The sequence below is a fragment of the Seriola lalandi genome, unplaced genomic scaffold (assembly GCF_002814215.2).
Source record: "Seriola lalandi dorsalis isolate HSWRI2012SDOR001 ecotype SW California unplaced genomic scaffold, Sedor1 jcf7180002054370, whole genome shotgun sequence".
Taxonomy (NCBI): domain Eukaryota; kingdom Metazoa; phylum Chordata; class Actinopteri; order Carangiformes; family Carangidae; genus Seriola; species Seriola lalandi.
In genome coordinates, this window is record NW_019524923.1 from 655744 (window position 1) to 680995 (window position 25252).

Here is a 25252-nt window from a genome sequence, read left to right on the forward strand (position 1 = left end):
CTCTATAATTATTAGCCTTCATAATTATTGAACCTGAATACAAAGTATGTTCGAATGTATGTATAAGCAAATTTACAGTGCTGAAATTGTCAAAGCATTCATAGTATTCTGGTCATGTGTTGCACATTTAAACATCTAATCTTGCTTCTGAGGAACCTGGGTATGGTACCTGGAGCACTCTGATAGTAACCAGGATGCTGTGGCAACATCTTATTCAGCTTTCTAAACTTTCTTTGTTGGTAAAGAATATAGTGGCTGAGATGATGAGAGATCAAGACAAAACTGCAAACAGATGATTAGAAAACCTGGATATGATCAATACAGGTACGATATATCATATTATATAATTATTTAATTGTATAATCTTTATTAGGGTCCATCTCTAAGTGTTGCATCTTTATATTGGCATATGTTAATAATATTACAGTCTCATGGTTCATTCAGCTGTCCTGAGCCTCCACTTAGGTCTAAATGAAGGAAGGCGGTGTTGGTGTGCTCTGTTGGCAGACGACCAGTACCAGGATAATATAACCACCCAGGGTGAGTGTCCAGTAACAGACCTTTCTCCACAGTCTGTGCTCCAAGAACAGCAACACAAAGACACACAGGCTACTTGATTTTTCAACCCAGGCAACAACTTGTTTCTGATGTATTATCCTCCTGTTGATGTTGAAATGTATTAAATGATTTCTCTGTTGTCTGCTGCAGGCTTGCCTGTGTGTCCTCAAATCTGAACTCAGTCATCAAATCTGGCACCATGGAGGCACAGTGTGTCTGAAAATGAAATGTCTGCTTTCTGGTCTGGTATTTCTAGTCAGGTGAGTGAATTTCTACCAGCACCATCAACTTTTAACCTGTGAATAAGTGAAGTACTGCATCAACAGCCAAAAGCAAAATTTTGATTCTGGCACTAAATGGAATAGATTTCCATATTACATACATATTCATTACTTCAATATCCCATCAAGTGGAGTATCTTATTTGGTTTACAATTTATGCTGGATGCCAAGTGGCAACGTTTTTTTTTCTTTTTTTTTTAAAACAGACCACACATGACAGATAATATTATATTAAAGACTGTTGTTCTGATTTTTTTCCCCCCAATCAGCTTTCAGTGGAATAAAATGATTTTGCCCATCAAGCAAATGATAAGAACAAACATTGGCAAAACAAAACAGCTGATTTTATTAAGTTTCTTATGGCATTTTTGATTATCTTTTTAGGCTATTGACAATGCGTCAATGCGTCAATGCACACACACACACACACACACACACACACACACACACACACACACACACACACACACACACACACACACACACACACACAGGCTATGTATTCATACTGTACTTCTGCCATATGCAGAAAACAAAATTTAAAAAGTATGTATCTATCTATCTATAGCCTTCAAATCGGCTGTCATGCATCAAACAGCCAAAACTTCAGTCAGGACTCATAACAGCACTCAGTTGTAAAAACACATGTAAACACAGATGACTGTACCATGTCTGTCACGCAGGGGTAATGGTGTAAACTTTGGTCAAACTGTAGCGAAGAAGAAAAAACAGTAAATAATATAGGTTTTAATCGACTTCTTGGTTATATTTATGCAATGATTACGCTTTCAGTGGTAACAGAAGAGCTTTAGTCGTGTTTCCTGACAAGTTTGCTCTGCATTGAGTGTATAAAACTGAGCCTGGTCCCCGGATGGCTGAATAGAGTAGAACAATCCAGTAGGCAGAGAGTGGACGACCCAAAGACGCACGGTTAGCAGACAACTATCAAACAACGGCGGCCTGACAGTGATTTAAATGAACAAATTATCTTCACCGTCAAACAATGTGACCGAGTGAGAAGAACACCTTGCTGGGGACTGTCAGAAACACATGACAGCCAACTTTGGTTGTTGTGAGAGGCGCACCATGGCATCTCAGCCAAGGTAGGAAGACACAGCCGCAGCTAGCTGCTAGCAGCTGGGGGCTAGCTTCTCAGCCCGACTGGGTAACTGATGGTAATTAGTCGGATATGGTTAGCCTGCACACCAGCAGTGCACTTGACAACGTCTCGATGTAAAGTTTGAGTTTGAAACTCTGTGAAAGTGTCATAAGGAAGGTAGTCTGGGTGTGGTGATTTTCTGTGGTTAATGTAAAACTGCCTGGCAGGGCTTTAGCCTGATAAGCTGTTCGAGGAAGAGGTGGAATCAGCTGGAAAGAGCAGGCTGGTGTGATTTTTACCAGCTGGTCATCGGGGGTTGCTGTGTTTACACCAGCTTATTTTTGCGCAAGTTAAGGTTTACATGTTTAGTTTTGAAGCAAACGGTACGGCTCCTTTTACACAATGATTTGTCAAGCCGTCGTGTTTGACTAACTTGGATTTAGTTGGATAACAGCGGCACACAGGGTTGGACTCGGTAGTTAGTGTCTGTATTAGTTACATTTAACCCTATATTCCTGTCAAATCACCCAAATATACAGAATATGGTGACTGAGAAGGAGTCACAAATCACCCACTCTCTAGCGTCAACATATTTGTTAAGATATAACAATCTGAGCAGGAGAAATCAATTTTAATTTATCTTCCAGTTTCTTGACAATGACAACTTTCTGCATGCCTGTCTGTCTTTCAACTAGTCGTAATTGTGCCCAACATTAGTCTTATTTACTAATATAATTATGGTTGCAACTAGTGACTGTTGTCAGGAAAGCTCACTGTAGGTTATTTTTTTGATTAATTATTTTGTCTATAAAATTTTGTCTATTAAATCGTGACAAACGTAAACAAAATGCAAATATAATTTACCACAGCCCAAGATTATGTGTTCATATTGTTTTTTTTATTCACCAAACAGACCAAAATCCAAAAATGGTAAGTTTACAATCAGATGCATCAAATCCTCACATTTGAGTTTTAATCAGCAAAAACAAAAGACTAAAATTATTAATTGGTTGCAGAAATAGTAGCAGATCATTTTTTTGTGGACTGATTAATTGACTTATCACTGCAGCTCTAATTTAAATAGCTGGCTAGCCAGCTACGCAGAGCAACATGAGGATTATAGCTGATGGAGAGGATAGAATATTGTCATTTAGAAAGTGAGTCTTGAATTTTTTAATGGTTGCGTTGTTGCAGCAGGTTGCTCATGCATCTTACTTTGTACATTGATGGAAACAGTGCGACTCAATTGATTCAATTTCATCCTCGCTGAGATTGTCCACAATTTGGCATCAATTTATGGAAGGAGAGCATCAATACGTGCAAAGCATGGTAGTGAGGGAAGATGTTAAAAACAAAAACAAATTAAAGACATAATGTTTAACTTTTCAAGCAAACAAAAATAGTGAAAGAATGCATTGGAAGCTGTATATTTTGGACTTTTGATCAGACCTTTCAAGATGTTACCTGCAAAGTTGTGATTGGCATTTTCCAACATTATTATTTTTTTTTTTTTGATGTTTCATAAACTAACCGATAAATTTAAAAACATAATAGTAGATGTAGGTAATTGTTGACTGTTAACTTATTGCTGCTGGCGGGGAGGGCAAAAATACTTCTTCCTTTTTTAAAAAAAAAACAAAAAAACAAAACAAAACAAAACACATAATAATCAACATTGGAGCTGGTTAAAGATTTACAGTTGCCTTTATTATAAATAGAAAGCACCTTCTCAAACATATTTTTCATAATATCGAAAAATATAAAATTATTTTTGGTACATTGTACGTATGTATGTCACAAGTAAAACTTTTAACAACTACAATACAATAATATAATTATATCTTATTAAAAAAAATACTGAAACATAAAATCCAACAATATGATTATATTATCAAAAACCAAGAGTGAGAATGTCACTCTTCACCTCTTGGATTTTTCATTTTATTAGGTTGCTTTAAATGAAATCTAAATTTTTGTTAAATCCCACCAGCAGAATCTTGTGCTTAATTTTGGCACTCGTCCATCAGAGGTGGATTCTGGTGGCTTCTTTAAATTAGAAAATGATGTCAAAGGTCTTAATTGACTTGAGCCATATATCCTGAAGTTTGGTTCTGGTGTGTTCTGTTACGGGTGTGACTGTACTGCTTTGTCTGTTTGGATTTTGTGGCTGCCATCTCATGCTGCTTTGAATTCCACTGTGTAACACGTTGTTTTTCTAAGTGTTGAGCTTTCTTGAATAAGCACTTTTTTTTTTTTTCACTGATTGAAAATCAAAGTTCAGGTCTGTTTGACCTTTGTCAAAAATGCAGGGCTACTTTGCCTCCCAGGGTTGGGAATTTCTACTTCTCTTTTGTTTGGGTTTGGCTGTTTCAGTATCGGTGCTGCTTTCTTGTGGGTTATTCTGTGATGTGGACAGGTTGTCAATTCACCTTTTTATCCCACAGTTCAGCCGTTAATGATGTTTTGTCTTCTGCAGTAGGTAAATTGACATGCTCAGAGCTTTTCACTCACCACAGTTGAAGATAGTCAGGGCATCTGCAGGTCTGAAAAGAGCATTAACTTTTTTGTTGTAGTTTTGTGCTCAAAGTCTTCAATTTCATTTACCAAAGTCTGGAACTTTATATATAATATACAGTAACTTAGCTAGGAAGCTCAATAAATTCATAATTCAAAATTCAAACATTAAATAGCATTCTATTTGGTATTGTAAAAGCCTTGTGCAATCTTAAATTGAATTGTTTTTAAGATTTTTGTCTGCCAACCTGCCAAAAGATGCTCAAAATAGTTGACAGTGGCCCAAAGGGGTTTATGATGTGCACTTAAATACAGTGTTTTTGCAGATGTTACTAATTATTAAGTGATTATAGTTTAAATAACTGGTAGATGTGAGTGGACAGTTTCTGTTCCAGCCTCATAAGTAAGTCAACCCCTCATATTGTTCTGGGTAATACTGATGTAAGGCCTGTTACCGGGCAGTGCCAGCTTGTGCTCTCCTAGTAGTCTGTCCCGGCTCTCTGCTACATTAATGAGTGAGTGCTCATCTGTTTGGCCTGGTCCCAATTCTGTGTTGTTACACTTGTTGCTATGGTAGCATCCCATTGGGGTTGCTGTAAGTGAGGATGATCAACACTTTGTTTTGGTAGAGAAATCACAAAATTTGAAAATGTAGATGAGTAATCAGTTCACTTCAGTATATTTAAAGTATTAAACAGGACTTGAGTCCATGCGGCCAGCTGTTGTTCCACAATATAATTTACCAGAGTAAACAAATTTTTTTTGCCATTGGCACAATATCAGTAGTTGTAATTATCCATTTGATGGCTGTATGGGCTGCGTGTCATCTTTGGGGACTAGAGAGAACAGATGTGAATGTTGTGATGAATCCTCACGGCATCTGTGAGTCTAATTACACTTGTCTGTAGATATGATTGCCACTGTCTTCTCCCATTGGACACTGCTGCTCTGCCCCTCGGGTAGATAAGTCTGTGATAAAGATGCCATAAAAGTGCAGTCTTTGATTTTCTGGTGTCTTCAGCCAAAACTGATTTTATCATAATGAGTCACATTCATTGTTCTGAGTGTTAAAAGTTTAAAAAAATTGTAGAAAACCTAAAAGAAATACAAAATACAAAGTAAGGAAAAGGTTGTATCATAATCTCAGCCATCGGTCTGTGCATGATGGTGGAACTGGGTAATAGTGTTAGGTCTTAAAGTGGAAATGATGGACTGTCGAAGAGCTTTCTTTCTCTGTCATGTCTTACAGTGTATACAATGAAGAAAGGAACCGTCTTCGTCTCCAAGCGTGGGAACAGAGGAACCAAGAAACCAGCCAAGCCAAAGAACTCAACCCCGAGAATGTGCCACTCTTTGGGGAACCGTACAAGGTAAATCGAGCTCATCTTGGACTTGTTTTTACAGTACAGTAGTTTTAAGCTGCCTTAGCCTCATGATTGTCAGTCCAGTAGATAGTTATCCTCTCTTCTCTCATCTGGATTTTGGCAGCTGGACAGTCGCAGGACACTGTTCACGGATATTTTTACTAAGAAAATCTACCTGAAACTGTTACAAGGATATGATTTTTTTAAAAGTGAGGGGAAGTCAGTCTCATCCTCAGTGGAAATTACGTCATTGTTTGTAACGTTTGTAACGTCACTGTTTGATAACACCCACATCTTTGCTTTGAAAATGGTTTCTTCTGATATATATCTATTTAGAGGATATGCTTTTGACAGTCTGTTTGATTATGATCTGTATGGTGCTTATAGATTAGGGAAACAGGGAAACATTGTTCAGAGACTTCAAACACTGATCAAATCTTTCTGACCATGGCATCAATGAAGGCTTGATGCTTGAGTGCTTTTTTTTAAAATGTACTGTTGTGTAATGTTACTTGTTTCCTTATGACCAAGAGTTAAATTGGTCCAGTGTAATTGAGTTTTAAAAAAAGAAAAAAAAAAAAAGAAAAGGTTTTGTAAGCTTTTTAACACAGCTAAATGTTTGCCTCTTCTTTTTGTAGACAAACAAAGGGGATGAGCTTTCCAATCGAATCCAGAAGATGCTGGGCAGTTATGAAGATGTGAATAGTCCCTATCCCCACGCCAGTGAGCCTTTACCCATTCCTACTTATGTAACCTTCTCACAGTCAGATCAGGGTCAGCCAAACACAGATAAATCAACCAAAGCTCCATTCCACCACCAGGTCCATTACATGTCAACCCAAAACCAGAAATGCCCCTCTAGTAGCAGTTACTCCTCTCAGCCCACAAGGACGTCTGCTGCCTCTTCTCCTAACCAACATGGACATTCATCCACTTTCTCAAAGGCTTCCTCGAACCACAGTCAGGGCGGTCACCCCGGACACCCAGCACATCAACAGAAAAAGAGTGAGGCCTTCTCAGATCTCAGGGAGCGTGTCAGCCTTGACCAGGAAATGTCTGTTCAGTCTCCTGATGCTAAGCCGCTACCCTTCCTACATTCCAGTAACCATGATAACACTGACACGGACACTAAGGACACCTTTGATAGACATCAGCTTCAAGAGTCCTCAGATCACCCCTCTGAGTCTTCCAGCACCATGGATGTTTCCACACTGAACATTAAGCAATCCCCTAAAGATGCATCTCTGCCTCAAGCCACCAAGACGAACGCACTACCTTCCCAGACCTTCCCTCCACTCCTGTCCTCGAAGCAGCCCAGCGTAGTCATGACCCAGAAGCCAACAGCCTATGTGCGGCCCATGGATGGTCAGGACCAGGTGGTCAGTGAGTCACCTGAGCTTAAGCCTTCCCCAGAGCCATATGTACCACTACCAGAGTTAATCAGCAAGTCTAACCCCGGCAAAATGAAGATACTGCCACAATTTTTGGAGGTGCGTGTATTATCTAACAATGTAATCTAGATTGTAAAATAAGCCAACAGTAGTTAATAGTAAATAGACACAGAAATGAAATGAAATATCCAAAGTTTTAAACCCAGAACGGGCTTGTGGGAAATTGTGTTCCTTGAAGGCTGCTAACAACAATATTACCAAAAAATGAAATGAATTAAAAATGATTACAACTGGGGTGAAATGCACAATATGCGAGACAGCAAGGTTACGTTGCGTGGCTGGATTTTTAATAATTAGCTTTATTACAAATGTCAGTGTGATTTTGTGAATTCGATTTTCTTAATTTTAGTTATGAACCTGTAAATTCTTGTTATTTCGGCTTTTACTTCAGATACAATCAACTATTTAAACACTGCTGCACTGTGAAATATATAGGTTGGACCTGAAGTATAGTATGTAGTATTTACTGTACTTAATGTTATATGACTGATTCCTGCTTTTTGAAAAAATTCTTAAGCTGTTGTTGGAGTAAACTTACCTATTCAGTAACATACATATTGAGATGTACTGTACATGATTGTGGCATATCAGGTACTAGTGAATCTCTTGTGTGGTGCTTCCTGTGACTGTGGTGCAGAGGATAGGACAAGGGAAGACGCACTGATCATTTCTCAGCACTCTTGTCTCGGCTTTGAATAGACTGTGCTATGGGCTAAGAGGATAGTGTGTCTGCTGATCTCAGGATGTTCTCTGAAACCTCTTCATAGTTTTGATGTTTCTGCTTGACTGTTCAGGCGTTTAAAAAGGCCTTGGACTGTCTTTGTTTTGGAGAATTTGGCTGAACTCCAGTTCAACTCTATTCATCTGTTCTCTGTCACACACAAACACACACACACGCACTCAACCCTTGCACCTGCAGCTCTCCACACCTCCCCCTTACCCTCCAGCAGCAGCAGCAGCAGCAGCAGTACAGCAGCGTTGAATGTGCTGCTGTTTTCACTGCTGGGACTAATCCAGTGCAGGATAGCTAGGCAGTGACTCATTCCCCTATTTCTCACTAAGCCTCGACTCCTGAGTTAAGTTCCACATTTGCACTGGGTCATACATAAACCATTTTTAAAGTTTTGTAGTTTTACCCTTAAGGGCCACTGTTAATCTCAATAAATAAATGTTTCCAGCACATATATTATAATCAACCATGCATTCCTGAGCACATAGTCTCATGTCTAACTCAGGTGCGTAGCATGGTGTGTGGCAAGTAGCCTGTGGTTTATGTTTTATATGTGACCTCAGCTGCTTCTGATACCTTCACCCCTGGGCTCAGCCAAACAATAAATGAGCTTTGTCACCAACTTACATAACTGCTCTGGGGGCCCATTCACTCTGACCTTATCTCAAACACTGTCCATTCAGAAGGAAAAACTGAAAGAGAGGTCTGAAAACAAACTGAAATGCAGGCTGTTGACTCATTCACACACAGTATTTATCTGATGTTGGCGTCGGCCTATGTTGCTGCCTGATACGGGGCATTGCGTCACGTATTTGTTTGAGGCTGTAGTGAATAGAGATTTAGTATAGGACTGAAATATATTGACAGATGTTTCTAATGTTTTGTCCACTCCATTTTATTAAGGTTGGTCTATTCTTTTTCTCTGCTCTGGACGGAGACTGTTTCAGTGCTTTTAGGCCTGTAACACAAAGATTAGAAAGCTTTTGCCAGAAAAAATAAGTTGTCCCAACATCTTATGCCAATATGGGGTTTTCCTGTGCTATACACATTTTCAATTCCCTACAAATTATATCTATGGATGAGTAGCCATGTGGCAGGTTTTAAGATAAATGACAGCTTTTACAATATAACTGGCAGTGCCATTTACCAGGGATAGATAAGGCGGTAAAGTGAGAAATCTGAGAGTGTGAAAGGCAAATTTAATGTTAAAAGTTTGTTTTTCTCCTGTTTGGTCTTCATTTTATAATTGCATAGAGGTTTTTTCATTGTGTGCAGAAACTCATAATTATTCCTTTCATTTCTACAGACAAGGACAAATGAAGTTCAGTGTGTCGAGGACATCTTGAGGGTAAGTCCATCTGTTCACATTTTCATTTACTGGCTGATAGCTGACTGTTGTCTTTTGTTGTTATAATAATGTAACTATGGCAAGGGCTTATGTATATCTTCCATTACAGTTCAAAAGTGTTTGTTTTCTGCACAAATATACATGATTATTGACCCAAGTAGCATTTACATGTACATGTGTGCACAAATTAATGTTTTTCAAAACATTTTTATATCATGGATGCCCCATATTATGGTGTATTTTTAAAAACAAAAAAGCTATTTAAATTGAGTGCAAATGCAAATTTTACTGGTGCACAAATGATGAATTTTACGAATATCATTTTAAATAACCTATCAAACAATGTAAACAACAAAAACCTGAAATTGACAGAAGTAGCCATACACATAAAACATAAAAATAACTATATATTGCACTTACTGATATATACAAATATTTGTTAAATTTACATCAGTTACCAACTTAGATTTAGATAAAAAATGATTGAATAAACATCCACAAACGTTGAAATAAGGTGCGCTCTGAATTAATCATCTTGGGAATGAAATGGTATAAAATACACCTCCCACCCTGAGTTGTTGAGCAACACATTTCTAGTTGCTGACCCTATGAGCTTGAGCAACTGCAGATAAACTAACTTTTCTTTAGCTTTCTCACAATAGTCCTCTGCTCTGGTTCTACAGTATTTTCTTTATCAGAGCTTTTCTGCATGTTTTCACAATTCCACTGAGTTTCCAAAGATCAGCGTGTGGGCTGCTGATCTGTCCTGCGGAACGATTGAAGATGTTATGAACTTGGCTAACATTAAAAGAATATTCAGTAGTGTGGCATTTGAAAATAAGATTTCTATTCCTTGATTATTTCCAGAATCATTCCAAGCCCAGTGTATTATTTTATGTAATTTGGCAATGTAGACTTTGGCATAGCGTTGTATTTCATTCACACAGAGTTTAGTTTATTTCATGTCTACTGTTGACCATGGATTCAACAAAATGCTTTATGCTGGATTATGCTTAACCTGGATTCCCTTTACCGTGCCACCTTTGGTCCTTTTTTTTTTTTTTTTTTTTTTTTTTTTTTTTTTTTTTTTTTTTTTTTTTTTTTTTTTTTTTTGATGCTGCTTTGTCCTGTATCGTTCTTGTTCTTCAAAACATCAGCACGCCACATGGGCTTCATCTGTTGTAGCTCATTCAAGACACTGAGTCTGATTCGTGATGCATTCTGATGATATTATGCCCACCATTGCTGCGGTTGGATGTCTGGTTGTGGCATTTATTTTTCTTTGAAGCATTTGGGCTTTTCTTCTCTAACTCCTCTTTTCCACATGCTATTTGCATCCAGAGGATTAACAGCGCAGGTGTTGTTTGCTTTTTTCCACAGATATTTGCTTATGAGATATGACATTTGTTTGGAGATGCTAGAACCAGTTTGACCAGTACCAAGTGTCATGCACCATTCTCAGTTACTGATGTGTTCAGAACCGCCTCAGATCATGCATCTTGATTTGGTTGTGTAATTGAAACAGGAATTGTACTTTAGTTGCAGACACACCAGTTGATGTTCTGCGAGGCTAGTCGTGCCTGTATGTATATTGCATACTATTAAAATTATAATGCATAATATGTGGATTACATTTGAACAGTGAGATGAGATGCTGTTGGTTGCTTCTGGGTCTTCAAGTTGCAAAGAAAAGGATCTATTATGTGCTCCATACTATATCTGAAATATATATGGGGGACAGTGTGACTGGAGAGTGCACCTGCATGCACTAGTGTTTATGTTGCATAGAGTGGCACCTTTTGTTGTAGTTGGGCTATGCTGGTTGGCTCCTAACACATATGACACTCATTTTATTCCCCTCCTCAGGAAATGACCCACTCATGGCCCCCTCTTCTGACGGCTATTCACACACCTTGCACAGATGAACCCTCCAAGTCCCCGTTCTCAGCCAAGGTAAGAGAAGAAGTTGAGACTGGTTGACTGGTTATGCCCATTACGCACATGTACATTTGAGGAGAATTCTTAGTTGCATGAATCCTCTCTCCTTGCCAAACTTGCCCTGCATCATCAGATTACTGGTTGAAGGTCACTGTAAAAGAGGACAGAGTACGTCTCGATTTTTAAACTAAAAAGTATTGTCATGTGGCTAATGTCATGTGTCATTGAAGTCCAAGCAAAATATTACTTTCCAAAAGTATGGCCTCTTTAGCAGAAAAATCCCTCTCCGGTTTTGTGTCTGTTTTTGTGGTGTGGTGGATGAAAGCTCTCTGATGGTTGCTTGTAGACTTTGTTGCCAGAACCAGCGTGCTAGAAGCACTGCAGCTGTGCAGTGGCCTTCCCCATTATCACATAATATACTGAGCACATTCATGCTTCCCAAAGATGAACCCTTTCCAACTGTCAACATCAAGTCAACTTGTCAGCTGCACAACAAAGGTTAGGTTAAATTACTGAACCACATCTCCTAATCTCACATGCAGATTAATATGTAATTTGATGGGGACCCTCATGAGGGGGGTTGATTTGAATGACCTCAGGGCTTTTTTTCCTCACTATCCTCAGTGCAAATTTGTCACCACCTCACTACTGCCACAGCAGGTTATAAGGTTATAAAGCTGCAACTGAAAGGGCCTTTTTTTTTTTTTTTGTCTTCACAGGAAGCTGAGCATGTTTCTTCTTGCCCAGGACAAAGTGAGTAAATTAATACTGAATGCAAACCAGGGTTAGACTCTGTTATATGTACAGGTGTTGGCAGCAGGCAGATTGATCTGTCATCAAGAAATATCTACAGCCTGTAGATAAAGTTGGATGTTTGATCATCATCTATGAAACTTGGTTAGACCTAAATATCACCTTCTCTTCTCTTCTGTTTTCAACTTTTAATATTTGGGGATTAAAGCAGTATCTTTCCTAATAGTCTCTAGTCCTATGTATTCCTCTTCTTCAAAGCAATGTTTCTATGGCAACTAGTCCAACCAGTATGCCCTATTCTGTGAACTGACCACAAAATGCCAGAGGAGAGAAGCAACCCTACAATTTTATCTCAAATTAACCTCAGCCAAGGGGAAGAGTGTATTTTGCTCTATTTCAACTTGTTTATTTGTCCCCCATGTAATCTTATTTATCCGTTGACTTTAAAGGAGTTATTTGTAAGTTTTGCCATTGCTGAATAGCAAAGGTTAGCATTAACAGCTGTTTACTTATTAGTCCTGCCGAGAGCTTCAGCCATCATTGCGTTTACAAGACAAGATGTTATAAGAAGCGCTGCTTCTTCAGGGCAGCCTGGACGTTACAGTCACTCGATATCAAAGTGATGGCAGTCTGACTGGGCTGGGGCTAGCTGGTTAGCATGATATACTGTAAATGAAATAGAAGCTAAACAAAAGGGTTGCTCTCTACTGCTGGAGTCGGCTCATGCGAGTTTGATGCTGACTGTTTCTTCTGGACTGATAAGTAAACAGCTGTTAATGCTATCGTTGGCTATGTAGCAATAGCAAAACTTACAAATAGCTCCTGTAAGTGCTTCTGGCATTAGAAAATAAGCCAGGACTGCTGGTATTAGTCACTCAGCTGCTTAGACAGTAAGTACTCAGAGACCAGAAAAATGGTGCATAATCATATCATGTTCATGTTTTGTTTATTCCATAAGTGTAAATGTGACAGTTTAAGACATGAGCTTTAAAAGCCAAACTCAGGTCAGTCAGTGCTGATACTGATACTGATACTGATACTGATGCTGATACTGATACTGATACTGTCTGCAACAAGTGTGGAATTTAGGGTCTGGAGTTTAAGAAATGCTAACAAAACATTTTAGCAGCAGGTTACTGTGTTCTACCTGTGGCAATGAAGCACCAGTCTGACCTTGGTTTGAATAATGTGGGAAACCTGATATCAAGACTTTAGTAACTGAATAAGGTGCAACAGTTGTATAATCTTTGATCCTGGAGATTTTTTTTTTTTTTTTAATCAACGGTGATATGTTAGATCTTATAGTGAAATAGACTAAACTGCATCTACTAGTTCAAGTAAAACATGTGCTTTATAAAGCTATTAGGAAGCATCACTTTTGAGTTTGGTAGTTGTTGTTTTTTGTGTGTGTTGTGTTGAGTGACATGCACTTACATTGTTTCTTTCTTTATGTTTGTTTGTTTATGTCTTTCCAGAAAGCTATGACCCCTCTCCTCCTCTTCCTCTTCCTCCTCCCCCTCCTGCTCCTCCTACAGATCCATCCCAGCTCAACCAACAGAGCTCCTCAACGTAAGTGACTTAGCTCCTCTAAAGGACTTTTCTTTTTTTGCTGTCATTTCAAAACATGACAGAAGATATGCAACTGAACTGAAAGTTACTGAACTTGAGAGAGACTGTTGCATACTTGTAGCTTTGGTGCAGTTTAATCAATCAGTTGAATCTGGCTTCTGACATGACAGTGCTGATATAGATTATACTTTTTCAATCTTGCAGTTGCTGTGAATTAAACAAGTTCACATTTCAAAGTAGCATCGTGTGTGTGTGTGTGTGTGTGTGTGTGTGTGTGTGTGTGTGTGTGTGTGTGTGCGCGCGTGCGCGTGCGCGTGTGTGCGCGCGCACTGTAGTTCATTTGAAGCAGCACATTCCAGCGGGGTAGAGTCTGCCAGCTCCAGCGACTCAGAGAGTAGCTCACGATCAGAGTCGGACAGTGAAAGCGCCACAGAGGAGCCGCCTGAACCCCCAGCGAGCAGCTCAGTTAAAACTGAGGTAATTTGTCCCCTTTGTTTATCTACTCATATTGAGTAAAGGAGTCATGAACTCACATTTTCTGAATTGTTTCATTTCTTTGAATCGCAATGTTTGTGTCTTTTTATAGCCTGAAACTCTAGCAGTGAGCCATGGTGATTGGCAGTTGGGGAACTGGATCAGGTCCAACCAACAGAACGCGAGCGCTGAAAGTCAAGGCGGTACTCACGTCTCTGGGAGCCCCACTCACAAACAGTTCCTGCCCACTCAAAGCTCCAAGCACTCCAGTGTAGAGGTGGTCGACCCCACTAGGGAGTCCAAGCCTCAGCTCTCTTCTCACCAAAAACAGCTCGGTAACAACCTTGCCAAACCCCAGCAGTGCAGAGAAAGCCATCAGGAGAACTGTTACCAGCAGAGTAGCCAAAAATCGCCTTCCGCTGATTTCAGGAAACTGTCGTGCAACACGCACTCCTCAAAACCAGCAAAGGAAAGTCGCCCAGATCACAGTGAAGCAGCTGTAAGTGTTAAGTGTGAGGAAGTTGTAGCCACAAGAGACAAAGACTCGTCTTTCACAGATAGGCCCAAGGTAAAGACGAAAACAAGACATTGCAAAAAAAGCAAGGTCAGCAGTGACTCTAAACAAGACGATAAAAGGACTAAACACACGTCTCTCGACAAGCGGAAGACTGGATCACAGCCTGAGGTTGCACTTGTCCTGTATGGTCATTGTCCAACTTGTGGTGTGAGATATCCTAACCCCTGTTCCTGCCCCACCCAGAGTCCTGCTCAGCCTGAACAGTTGTCTCCTGTCCCACCAGTAAGAATCAGTTGTAGCAAACCCAAGGCAGAGAGCACCTGCCAGAAGGGCGCCAAGAAGCCTGACAAAACGAGCCACAAGCACTCAGAGAAGACTCGACATTCAGCCAAGGGTTCTCGGGACCTCCACAGGCCTCCTAGATCCCTCCTGGTGAAGATCGAACTAAGTCTGCTGTCAAGAGTCCCACAGACGTCCGGCAAGCCCCAGGACATACCCAGCAATGCAAAAAGACCAGCGCTGGTTATAGAGCAAGAGGGAGGAGGCAGTGATGCATCTACAACACACAAACACAGAAAAACCAGCAAAAAGAGCATACCTCCAAATGTAAGACATCTGAGGGTCAAGGGTTGTTCTACTCAGCACATGTTTACATAATCAAAGTCATATTTTTATTATAATGTGTGATTTGTTGTCTTCTAGGATGAGGTAGACAATAAAACTCTCCCGAGGAAGAAACAGAGGCTGGAAAACAAGAATACCTTGTCAGCCCACGATTCTATCAAACTGGAGTAGGTTCCCTAAATCAGAGTATTGTTTTGACCAGGGATAACATTACCCTTATTAGAATTAAATGTCCTTTTTATTGTGGCCATTTGTGAATCAGCTCAGTCAGATCCTATCAATCTTGTCTACAGAAGTTCCAGCAATCCAGCAGAGGACCGGGAGAGAAAGAAGGCCAAAAAAAATCCTGTATCTTTGCAGCAGCCTGCAACACCCAAAGACTCTGTTAAAGACTCAAAGTTACACAAACGCTGTTCTGTGGAGACCCAAGAGTCCAGTAAGGAGGCTGGAAAGAGCAAGGAGGCCTGCAAGCACAAGAAGAGGAGTGTAAAACACACAGAGCACCCACACTCGGAAAAGGTAACTGTCGAGACTTAGGCACCTTCATTATGAATATTAAGTTATGTCATTTCCCTAGACAAACTTGGTTGCTGCCAGAGAACAGGCTAATTAACTTCTTCAGGGAAGTTGTTACATGAAAAGGGAAACCATTCAAATTTTTTTCTGCATCTGCAATCCTAGCAGAAGTCTTCAAAGAGCAGCCTCGCCGTCCCATCATTTTCACAGTCCAACAAGGAAGTTTTGATCAACAGGCGCTTGCTCAGTTTTGAGGACAGGTAAGACTTTCTGGAAAGCTTTTGCTTTGTGCTCTTCACAAAGTGAAATACTTAAATACTAAATTGTGATAGCATTTGGACCCATCAATATAATCAGTGAAAAGCAATTTGCAGGGAGTAGGGAGACTATGAAAAGTGCAATGAGATTGAATGGTAACATTTAAAAATTGTAGTGTACTGGTTTAGTTTCTGATTGTCATCAGGAGACGGTCTGATCTTGGATAAGCTCATGTTCTTGGAGATTATTAAAGCTCCGACTTTAGTCGCTTTGGCCACAAAAAAATCAGATGCTTTTCAGGAAATAACTGCTCAGATGATTCAGTAAGTGCAAGTGAAAGAAATATTTCTGATTTTTATCCATTTTAGAGCAGATCACTTATTTGCAGCAAGTTAAATAGTATTATGAATTGTTAGTTGTATGTTGCTTCTTTCACCTGCAGGAAGTATCCAGTGAAGCATTACATAAAGGAGGCCAAACGACTGAAGCACAAAGCAGATGCAGAGGTAGGATTTTTTGTGTTGTTTGTTTTGAATTCATGTTCTAACTTATACTGCAGTCTAAACAGCACTTCCAGTAAATAATAACCAAGCTGTATTTGTCTGTTGCTCTCTCTCTGCAGTCAGATAAGCTCAGTAAAGCTTTCAACTACCTGGATGCGGCCATGTTCTTCGTCGAGAGTGGCATTGCGATGGAAAAAGATCCCCAGGTTTCAATGTCTTCCTACACTATGTTTGCAGAGACAGTGGAACTCCTCAAGTAAGAACCCACTTTCATCATACATGATCTGTTTTTATTTCTTCTTTTTCTTTTCTATATCTAAGGTAAATTTCAGCCTTTAACATGAAGGTTTTGGCTTCATGTTTCACAGGTTTGTGCTGAAACTTAAAAACTCGGTGGACCCCTCTGCTCCACCCTCAGAAAAGGACTTTTTAGCTTTATGGTAAGGTGTAGATGATGCTTTATGTGCTGTTTCCATCTATGTGGAAACTCATTGTTGAAGCTGCAGGATGCGATGCTGTGGAATTATATTGCAGTTTATTGAAAAGTTGCTAAAACATTAAAAACAACAGCAGTAAATCGTTTTATGTGCCAGTTAAATCTGCCACTTAGTATTTGACACAGTCTGTCTAGCACTTCTTTAGATGGGCAGTATAAAGAATGTATTTTAATGTCCATTACTGATCATGCTAATCCAATCGATTCATGATGAGTTAAACTTAACACAAAACACAAAATGCAGCACATGCAGGAAATCCCAAACTTCAAACTTCAGGTTCATAATAAATCATTACTACAGTTGAACATCTACTTTAAAGATGTTGTAATTGGAGAATATTTGTAATTTGTTTGCATTTAATTGTTGTCCAGATGGCTTTTTGGCTATGCTCATGCTCCAGTGCTTCAATGAGTAGTGTAGATACTGAAAATGAATTTAATATTAATATACATGGTTTGGGGTTAGGGTTAGCTTTACAAACAAAAATACGATTATGACTTAATGAGAGAGTGTTCATTAGTTTGTTCTTTGTATTCTGTAATGAATCATGTGAATTGTGAATCATTTAATAACATTGAATTGTGTCTGGCAGTTTGAAGTGCCAGTCTCTCCTGCAGATGGCCATGTTTCGCCACAAACACAAAACTGCACTCAAGTATTCAAAGACCCTCACTGAACACTTCAGTGTAAGTAGTAAGATGTTACCACAATTCCTAATTGCCAGTGTAGTTATACTGAGGTAAAAATGTAGCGATTAATATTTTGTTTTTCCAATTAAATTTCCCTCTCAGAACTCTGCTCAGGCGTCGCACGATCCTTCTTTCTGCACATCAAAGTAAGTCATGTAGTTTCCATGTTACATCCAATAAGTGTAGTCCAATAAGATATCATAGTTATAGTTATAATACATACAAAATCTACATCTGATCTTTCTCTTTAACACGCCCCTCTTCTCTGTACCTCTCCTCCTCCCTGCCTCCCTCTCCTTTAGAGTTGCTGGCACCCCGTCCCCAATGCCCGACATGCCGTCTCCAGCCAACACATCCACCAGCTCAGGTCCTGGCTCCAACCACAGTAGTAGCGGGTCGGTTGCGGGCCCCGTCGGCAGCACTGTGGCAGTTCCCCAGGCCATTGAACAAGTGGCATTCAACTACGTCAACATCACCACGTTATTCCTGAGCGCTCATGACATCTGGGAGCAGGCAGAGGTGCTGGCACACAAAGGCAGTGGTAAGTGGAGACAAGTGTTGCATGTATATATCGTACGATAGTGTGACCAAATTTTTTTGACTGAATTAGTGTTAGTCTTTTGTCAGAATGTTTAGACGACACCTACATGAATCTCAAATATTTGCAGTGACACAGCTTTAAAATGGATGGTTTTTTTTTTGTTTTGTTTTGTTTTTTACAAATGCTCTGTGACCCTCCAAATTACTAAGGTGTATTTAAATTTAAGCCAGAAATGTAAATGAGTCCAGCGATGTAAAAAATTGTTTGTCTAAATGGATCTAATGGTCGACAGTATTCAAGTTCTTCTTTTTTTTCATTGAATATCAATGAAGAACAGCACAAATAAACACTTCACAAGAGTTACATTCCTGTTAATCCAGCCACAGTGGGTGACATCAAATACACACATGTATACAATTTATCTCACACATAATGACCCATAAATGATAAGCCAAGAAAATAGTGCATACAAATTGAAAAATACATAGAATAAAATATATTTTAAAGAGTAATAAAATAATAAATGAAATTAAACAAATAGATAAATTAAAGATAAGAAAAACAAAACAGAAACACAAGCAACAGTTTTAGGTTTCTCAAAATAGGACCCCAGATTTAATAAAAATGTATCCACTGACATTTGATTGGAGTAGCTAAAAGTGAAAGTTAGCTCATGTTCCCATGCAGTTATTATAGTTAAAGCTTGAGATGAAAGGATACATAACTGAAATTGATCCTTTCAGAGAGGAGTTTAAAGACACTGTATAGAAATTGCTGATGACTGTTATCAATATTTTATCAATCCTCAGGGAAAAATCTTATCTTTATATTTATGTTTTATGAATGTTTCTAATGTGTTTTAGGTATGCTGACAGAACTGGACACACTCATGGGCCCACTGAGCCTAACTTCAACTATGAGCTCTATGGTTCGTTATACGAGACAGGGTGTCTACTGGCTGAGGCTGGACAGCCAAAAGGTAAAGTGACCAACAACCTGCTCCCAGTACTGGACGCCTGCAAAACAATCGTGCTGCTTCTCCCTGCCTTTACTTCACATCAGCGTGATACCAACCTGAACTGTCCCTCAGGCATGTGTCTTTTTTTTTTTTTTTTTCACACGGACATCTCTTCAAAAAGGCAGACACAGATGTCATCTCATGTTTGTTTTTAAGGTTAGATTTGGATACGATACTGATTATTGCACTTGTTATTTGTACTTTTCTCTCATTTTCACTTTGGTGTCTCTCTCTCTCTACCCCTCTCTCTCTCTCTCCCTCTCCCTCTCTCTCTCTATCTCTCTCTCTGGCACTGTAAAAAACACATAGGCTCCATCTGGTGTAAAATGCATGTTTCATGTCCAGGTTTAACATTTCTCATTGTTCCTCTATCAGCTGATGTCATGGAATTATTTGCAAATCAGGGCTTTAATAGTGACCTTAACTGATTTTGGATGGAGGTACATCAGATATAACCAAAAGTGCCATTGGGTGGTGGTGGTGGTGGTGGGGGTTGGTGCAAGCACTGACACAGATCTTATTATTCTTATTATCACATCTTTGTTACCATACATTTGACTCTGATCAGGCAGTAATCACAGGACATGCAGGAAATTACCTGAAAAACTAAAGGCACTTAAATCATTGTTGAAAAGTATCATTTTTAGACTTATCACTTCACATTTTTTTACTTCATTTCTCTTAAAAAAGAGATTTAAGTTTCCCTGTTTCAGTCTGAAAGATTGGTTTGATTTGGATTCAGGGATTCTATGATCTTTAAAGTCAGCATTTCTTTCTCCCACGAATCACTGTCAGCATAACCCATGAGAATAATGTAATAATGGTGACATGGTCTGATCTCGACCGTGTAGGAAGTACAGATACGTCAAATATGGGCAAAGTATTGCAGCCAAAAACTGCTGAAGTGTGTTGCAGAAGCACCAGAGTGTAATGTTAAATCAGCATTCAAGTTATTTATTTTAGCCCATTGCATCTTTCACAGTTCGTGTGCAATAATGAAGTGCATTATGAATAAGAATAAACAAAAAATGTGTTAATCTGTTCTTCCAAGACAAGATACATATTGTATGTAGGTTGAATTATGTATAGATTATTGAGAAAAGATGAATCAGGTCATATTGAAATCAAATTCAACATATGAATAATGAGATGGCAGAGCAGGGAAGGCTTTTTTTTATGTAGGGCATTTAATGAAAATTTGTTTTTTAGGCCTTACCTTTCTGCTTTTTGCTTCTTGACTCTTGTTTGTTCGTGTCGGAGTGACTGATGGTAGGAAATTTCTGAGACGTGACAGACCGGTGACTCGTGTTTCTTATGTGAAATGGTTTTGGTATTACGGTTGACGGCTGCAGCTCAGGGTCGCAGACTTTTTCTGGCTGTAGTACTGTTGCTGGTAGTGACTAATAGTGTCTACATTCTGTCTGAAGCTGACTTGATTTCATTCTCAACAGCTTGTTTCTTGTGCCCTCCTCCCAATATAAAAAAATTATACAAGCGTCCATCTTAAAGGATAGGTTCATGTTTTTCTCTTCTCATGTTAGTCTTAAAACATCATCCCTCCTGTCCATACTGGCTGCGAACAGATCCCATTTTAAAGCGATGTAGGTGATGGGAGACAAAGTTAATCTCCAGGCAAATGAGCAGTTTGAGTTCATCAAACCAAGGAGGGTATTCTCCATAGTCAGAGCCATATTTGTACCAAAAATATTTATACTTATACTTATTCTGTTTAAAAACATTAAAAGGAAAAATTAAAAAAGGCTAATTTTCAAAGTGTACACCTGATTTGTCTAACTTCGACTGCTGAACCTTTATATAAGTGTCAGCTCAACTTGAAAATTCTTTTTCATACAGAAACGGGACTGGATTTTGTCTCCCCATCACATCTCACATTAAAATTGCTTTAGGAAGGCTTCTCTTTGCAGTCAGTGTGCACAGAAGGAATGATTTTACAGCGACCACTAACCCTCTCAAAGTACATATGGGCTATTGAGATAGAATTCAAAAAAATCATCGCTGTCCTTTTAACCACAAATGTGTCTTGCAAGAACAAAAATAGAGGGAATAATTTTACATCCCTGACTTTTCGTATGTATTGTGATGGCTTGAGTTGTTCACATTTGTCAGTTTGAGTTACCCTTCGAGTATAGTGGGACGACCACAATCATTTAACTGAAACTACAGTAGTGTTCCCTTTTATTTGTTTTTGCACCACTAAGCTGCTTTCCTACATGTTCCCCAAGTTTTAGTTGATTTGTAAATGTTTCCTAAATCTGTGGGAGTAGAATAAATGGCCAACTGTAGCTTACTAAAAAGAGTATTTGTAGTTAATTTCAGTGCGCTGTTGTACATCAGACCAGCAGGACTGTGCTAGTCTTTCCTTGTGTTCATCGTTTTTGATTCTAAGCAATAAAAGCATGAGTTTTGTTGGCTCAAAATTTAAGTGAGTTGTTGACGTAGTTATCACAGGGTGTTATTGATACACTTGGGGGATACAAAAATAATCAGTATGACATAGTGATTTGAGAAAAGAAACATTGGTTTAGATTAGCGCTTCTTTTGGAACGAGTGCCATTGGGTTGTGAGATTTTTTTCGCTTGTTAATTCAGTTGGTGTGTCCGTGCAATTTCACGCTAAAAGGGCTGAACAAGGACCACAAAGTGTTCCTCAATTTATTTTCTCATATAAACGATAAAGTGATATTTTTTAAGTGAGGATTATACTGGTGCCATGGAATTAGGGTTTATTTTTACGTACAGATCGTCAGCAGGCTGCTATTGTATTGATCTTATCCATGGATGTCTACACTGCACACAAAGTGAAAACACACAATTCGGCATTTGACACACTTAATAATGTGATTTCATCTGTTTATTTTTTTGATGTTTCTGGGTCTTTGTCTTTCCAACCTGTGGCTTTATTTTCATTATCAACGGGTGTTGGTGCTTCGTTTATGAATTACTCTAAAACAAGTTTACACTTCTTGTCCGAATAATTAATTACTGGAAAAATGTTCAGAAAGGTTTTTGAAGGATGCTTTTTTTCCTTTTTGTGAAATATGTAAAGAATTTGTGTTGCAGTGTACACAGATGAATAAACACTGGAAATTATTTCATTTGTCATTTACTTAGATTTTTCTCAAAAACCCCAAAATTACACAATTTCATATTTGATGGTAAAAGTTTTTATATAGCACATATAAAGAATTACATGTACAACGTTTCTGAATTACTCTGGACATGTTTCACAATTATTGCTTTAAAAATTAAAAAAAAACTTCAAATGTAAGTGCAAGACATGGAAATTAAGTTTTTTTAGTTTAATACACCATTGTTATTGGTGTATTACAATATATACAACTGCTTAATCTTTTAACTACATTATTGTTGATTTCTTAAAAAAAAAAAAAAAAAAAGAAAGATGTACTGTACAAAACTTGAATGATGATTTATGTCTCCGATTCTCCTCCAAAGTTGGGGTTGGTGAAGGCAGGCTGCAATAAAAAAATGACACCACTTAGCATTTACACTCCCATAAAAACTGCACCATGTTTCCGTGACAGACCGTAAAAAGCTTGTCAATCACATACCACATCGATGTTACTGGTTGTTCTTGTTGGCAGGCTCAAGGCGCTCAGTTTATAACCCCGGACGCTGAAGACGTAGTACAGCAGTCCGCCTATCAAGGTGAAAATCACGATGGCTGCGATGACAGCACCAGCTATCACCCCTCCATCTGTACAAAGAGTATGGAGGTAGATTTATTTCAATGAACAGATTGACAATCCCTGCGTAAATGTGTAAACTGTAAAAATAGAACACTTTCCACAGATACAAAAAATCCATTTGCGAATTCACAACAATATCTTGCAAGGATAAAATGTATTTCTGAATACATTCAATTAATTTTAATTTTAATTTTGAATTTTTTGAAACAAAAAAATTGTTCTCAATTCTGGATCTCATAGTATAGTTAGTCATAAAAAACAGACATAAAAGTCACACCATAATAGTAAGGCATAAAAACGTTACTACAGAGTTGTCTAGTGGTCCTGTGATCTCCCCGGTGTTTTTGCCTGCATTAACTCTTTGTTCTCCTGTGCTCAAGAAGACTTGCTGATTTGAGCGCTGCTGACCCTGCCACTTTCCACTGACGATAGCCACACCACCCACCTGCCTCTGGTCTCCAGTGTCCTCCATAATCCTGCCTTGTGTACTCACCAGACACCTGGATTTCCTGGACCCACTCCCTTTCTACGTTCACCACCACTATTGCCTTTTCCCCAGTAACCTCCCTTGCAATGTTATTGCTGGTGTGTTTTCTGTCCTGTCATGCTCTGGGATTCAACATCAGTTCTGACAATAACATAACAGTAAGGCATAAAAAGGTTATAGTAGTAAAGTATGAGATAAAACTGCGAAAAATGTCATAGTATAGTAAGGCATAAAACTTCGAAAAAAGTCATGATAAAGTAAGGCATAAAATTGTCAAAAAAAAGTCATAGTATAATAAGGCATAAAATCATCGTAAAACGTCATAGTATAGTATGGCATTAAACGTCATAGTATAATAAGGCATAAAACGTCATAGTATAGAAAGACATAAAATCATCAAAAAACGTCATAGTATAGTATGGCACAAAATTGTGAAAAAATGTCATAGTATAGTAAGGCATAAAATTATCAAAAAACATCATAGTATAGTATGTCATAAAATTGTCAAAAAGCATCATAGTATAGTATGGCATAAAATTGTCAAAAAACGTCATAGTATATATGGCATAAAACGTCATAGTATAGTATGGCATAAAATTGTCAAAAAACGTAATAGTAAAGTAAAGCATAAAATTGTCAAAAAACGTCATAGTATAGTAAGGCATAAAACGTCATAGTATAGTATGGCATAAAATCGCCAAAAAACGTCATAGTATAGTAAGGCATAAAACTGTCAAAAAACGTCATAGTATATTATGTCAGAAAATTGTCAGAAAACGTCATAGTATAGTAAGGCATAAATCAACAAAAAACGTCATTGTATAGTATGGCATAAAATGCAATAGTATAATAGGGCATAAAATGTCAAAAAACGTGATAGTATATTATTGCATAAAATTGTCAAAAAACGTCATAGTATAGTATAGCATAAAACATCATAGTATATTATGTCATAAAATTGTCAAAAAACGTCAAATTAATTATAGCATAAAATCGTCAAAAAACTTCATAGTATAGTATGGCATAAAATTGTCAAAAAACGTCATAGTATAGTAATGGCATAAAACGTCATAGTATAGTATGGCATAAAATCGCCAAAAAACGTCATAGTATAGTATGGCGTAAAACGTCATAGTATAGTATGGCATAAAACTGTCAAAAAACGTCATAGTATATTATGTCAGAAAATTTTCAGAAAACGTCATAGTATAGTATGGCATAAAACATCATAGTATAGTAAGGCATAAAACGTCATAGTATAGTATGGCATAAAATTGTCAAAAAACGTAATAGTAAAGTAAAGCATAAAATCGTCAAAAAACGTCATAGTATAGTAAGGCATAAAATGTAATAGTATAGTAAGGCATAAAATTGTGAAAAAATGTCATAGTATAGTAAGGCATAATTAAACAAAAAACGTCATAGTATAGTATGGCATAAAACATCATAGTAGAGTAAGGCATAAAACGTCATAGTATACTATGGCATAATATCGCCAAAAAACTTCATAGTATAGTATGGCATAAAATCGTCAAACGTCATAGTATAGTATGGCATAAAATTGTCAAAAAACATCATAGTATAGTATGGCATAAAACGTCATAGTATAGTATGGCATAAAATTGTCAAAAAACATCATAGTATATTATGTCATAAAATTGTCAAAAAACGTCATAGTATAGTATGGCATAAAATCGCCAAAAAACTTCATAGTATAGTATGGCATAAAACGTCATAGTATAGTATGGCATAAAATTGTGAAAAAATGTCATAGTATAGTAAGGCATAATTCAACA

The 25252-nt window shown here is 38.2% G+C and overlaps 2 protein-coding genes across 6 annotated transcripts in view; one reads left to right on the forward strand and one right to left on the reverse strand.

The window, feature by feature from the left end:
* The first annotated feature begins 97 nt into the window (after window positions 1-97).
* aff1 (AF4/FMR2 family, member 1) overlaps window positions 98-25252 on the forward strand; it is a 26878-nt gene continuing 1723 nt past the window's right edge. The window contains exons 1-20 of one of the 5 annotated variants that reach the window (XM_087174677.1): window positions 98-540; window positions 709-818; window positions 5702-5822; window positions 6455-7306; window positions 9304-9345; window positions 11212-11298; window positions 12003-12036; window positions 13512-13605; window positions 13941-14082; window positions 14192-15202; window positions 15299-15387; window positions 15514-15739; window positions 15902-15996; window positions 16437-16500; window positions 16617-16753; window positions 16866-16937; window positions 17587-17680; window positions 17786-17829; window positions 17986-18224; window positions 19088-22352. In XM_087174677.1, the coding sequence (XP_087030803.1) occupies window positions 781-818; window positions 5702-5822; window positions 6455-7306; window positions 9304-9345; window positions 11212-11298; window positions 12003-12036; window positions 13512-13605; window positions 13941-14082; window positions 14192-15202; window positions 15299-15387; window positions 15514-15739; window positions 15902-15996; window positions 16437-16500; window positions 16617-16753; window positions 16866-16937; window positions 17587-17680; window positions 17786-17829; window positions 17986-18224; window positions 19088-19212 (3606 nt within the window). In that variant the 5' untranslated portion in view covers window positions 98-540; window positions 709-780 and the 3' untranslated portion in view covers window positions 19213-22352. Of the gene's footprint in view, window positions 541-708; window positions 819-1662; window positions 1943-5701; window positions 5823-6454; window positions 7307-9303; window positions 9346-11211; window positions 11299-12002; window positions 12037-13511; window positions 13606-13940; window positions 14083-14191; window positions 15203-15298; window positions 15388-15513; window positions 15740-15901; window positions 15997-16436; window positions 16501-16616; window positions 16754-16865; window positions 16938-17586; window positions 17681-17785; window positions 17830-17985; window positions 18225-19087; window positions 22353-23352; window positions 23545-25252 lie in introns of those variants that run through there. The other 4 variants (XR_015437414.1, XR_015437413.1, XM_023408698.2 and 1 more) reach the window with 4 other exon arrangements.
* The window catches only part of LOC111656820 (uncharacterized), a 28564-nt gene continuing 25715 nt past the window's right edge, over window positions 22404-25252 (reverse strand). Inside the window, exons 49-50 of the mRNA XM_023408697.2 lie at window positions 22832-22977; window positions 22404-22735 (exon numbers count right to left, since the gene is read on the reverse strand). Of these exons, the coding sequence (XP_023264465.1) occupies window positions 22691-22735; window positions 22832-22977 (191 nt within the window). The 3' untranslated portion in view covers window positions 22404-22690. The remainder of the gene's footprint in view (window positions 22736-22831; window positions 22978-25252) is intronic.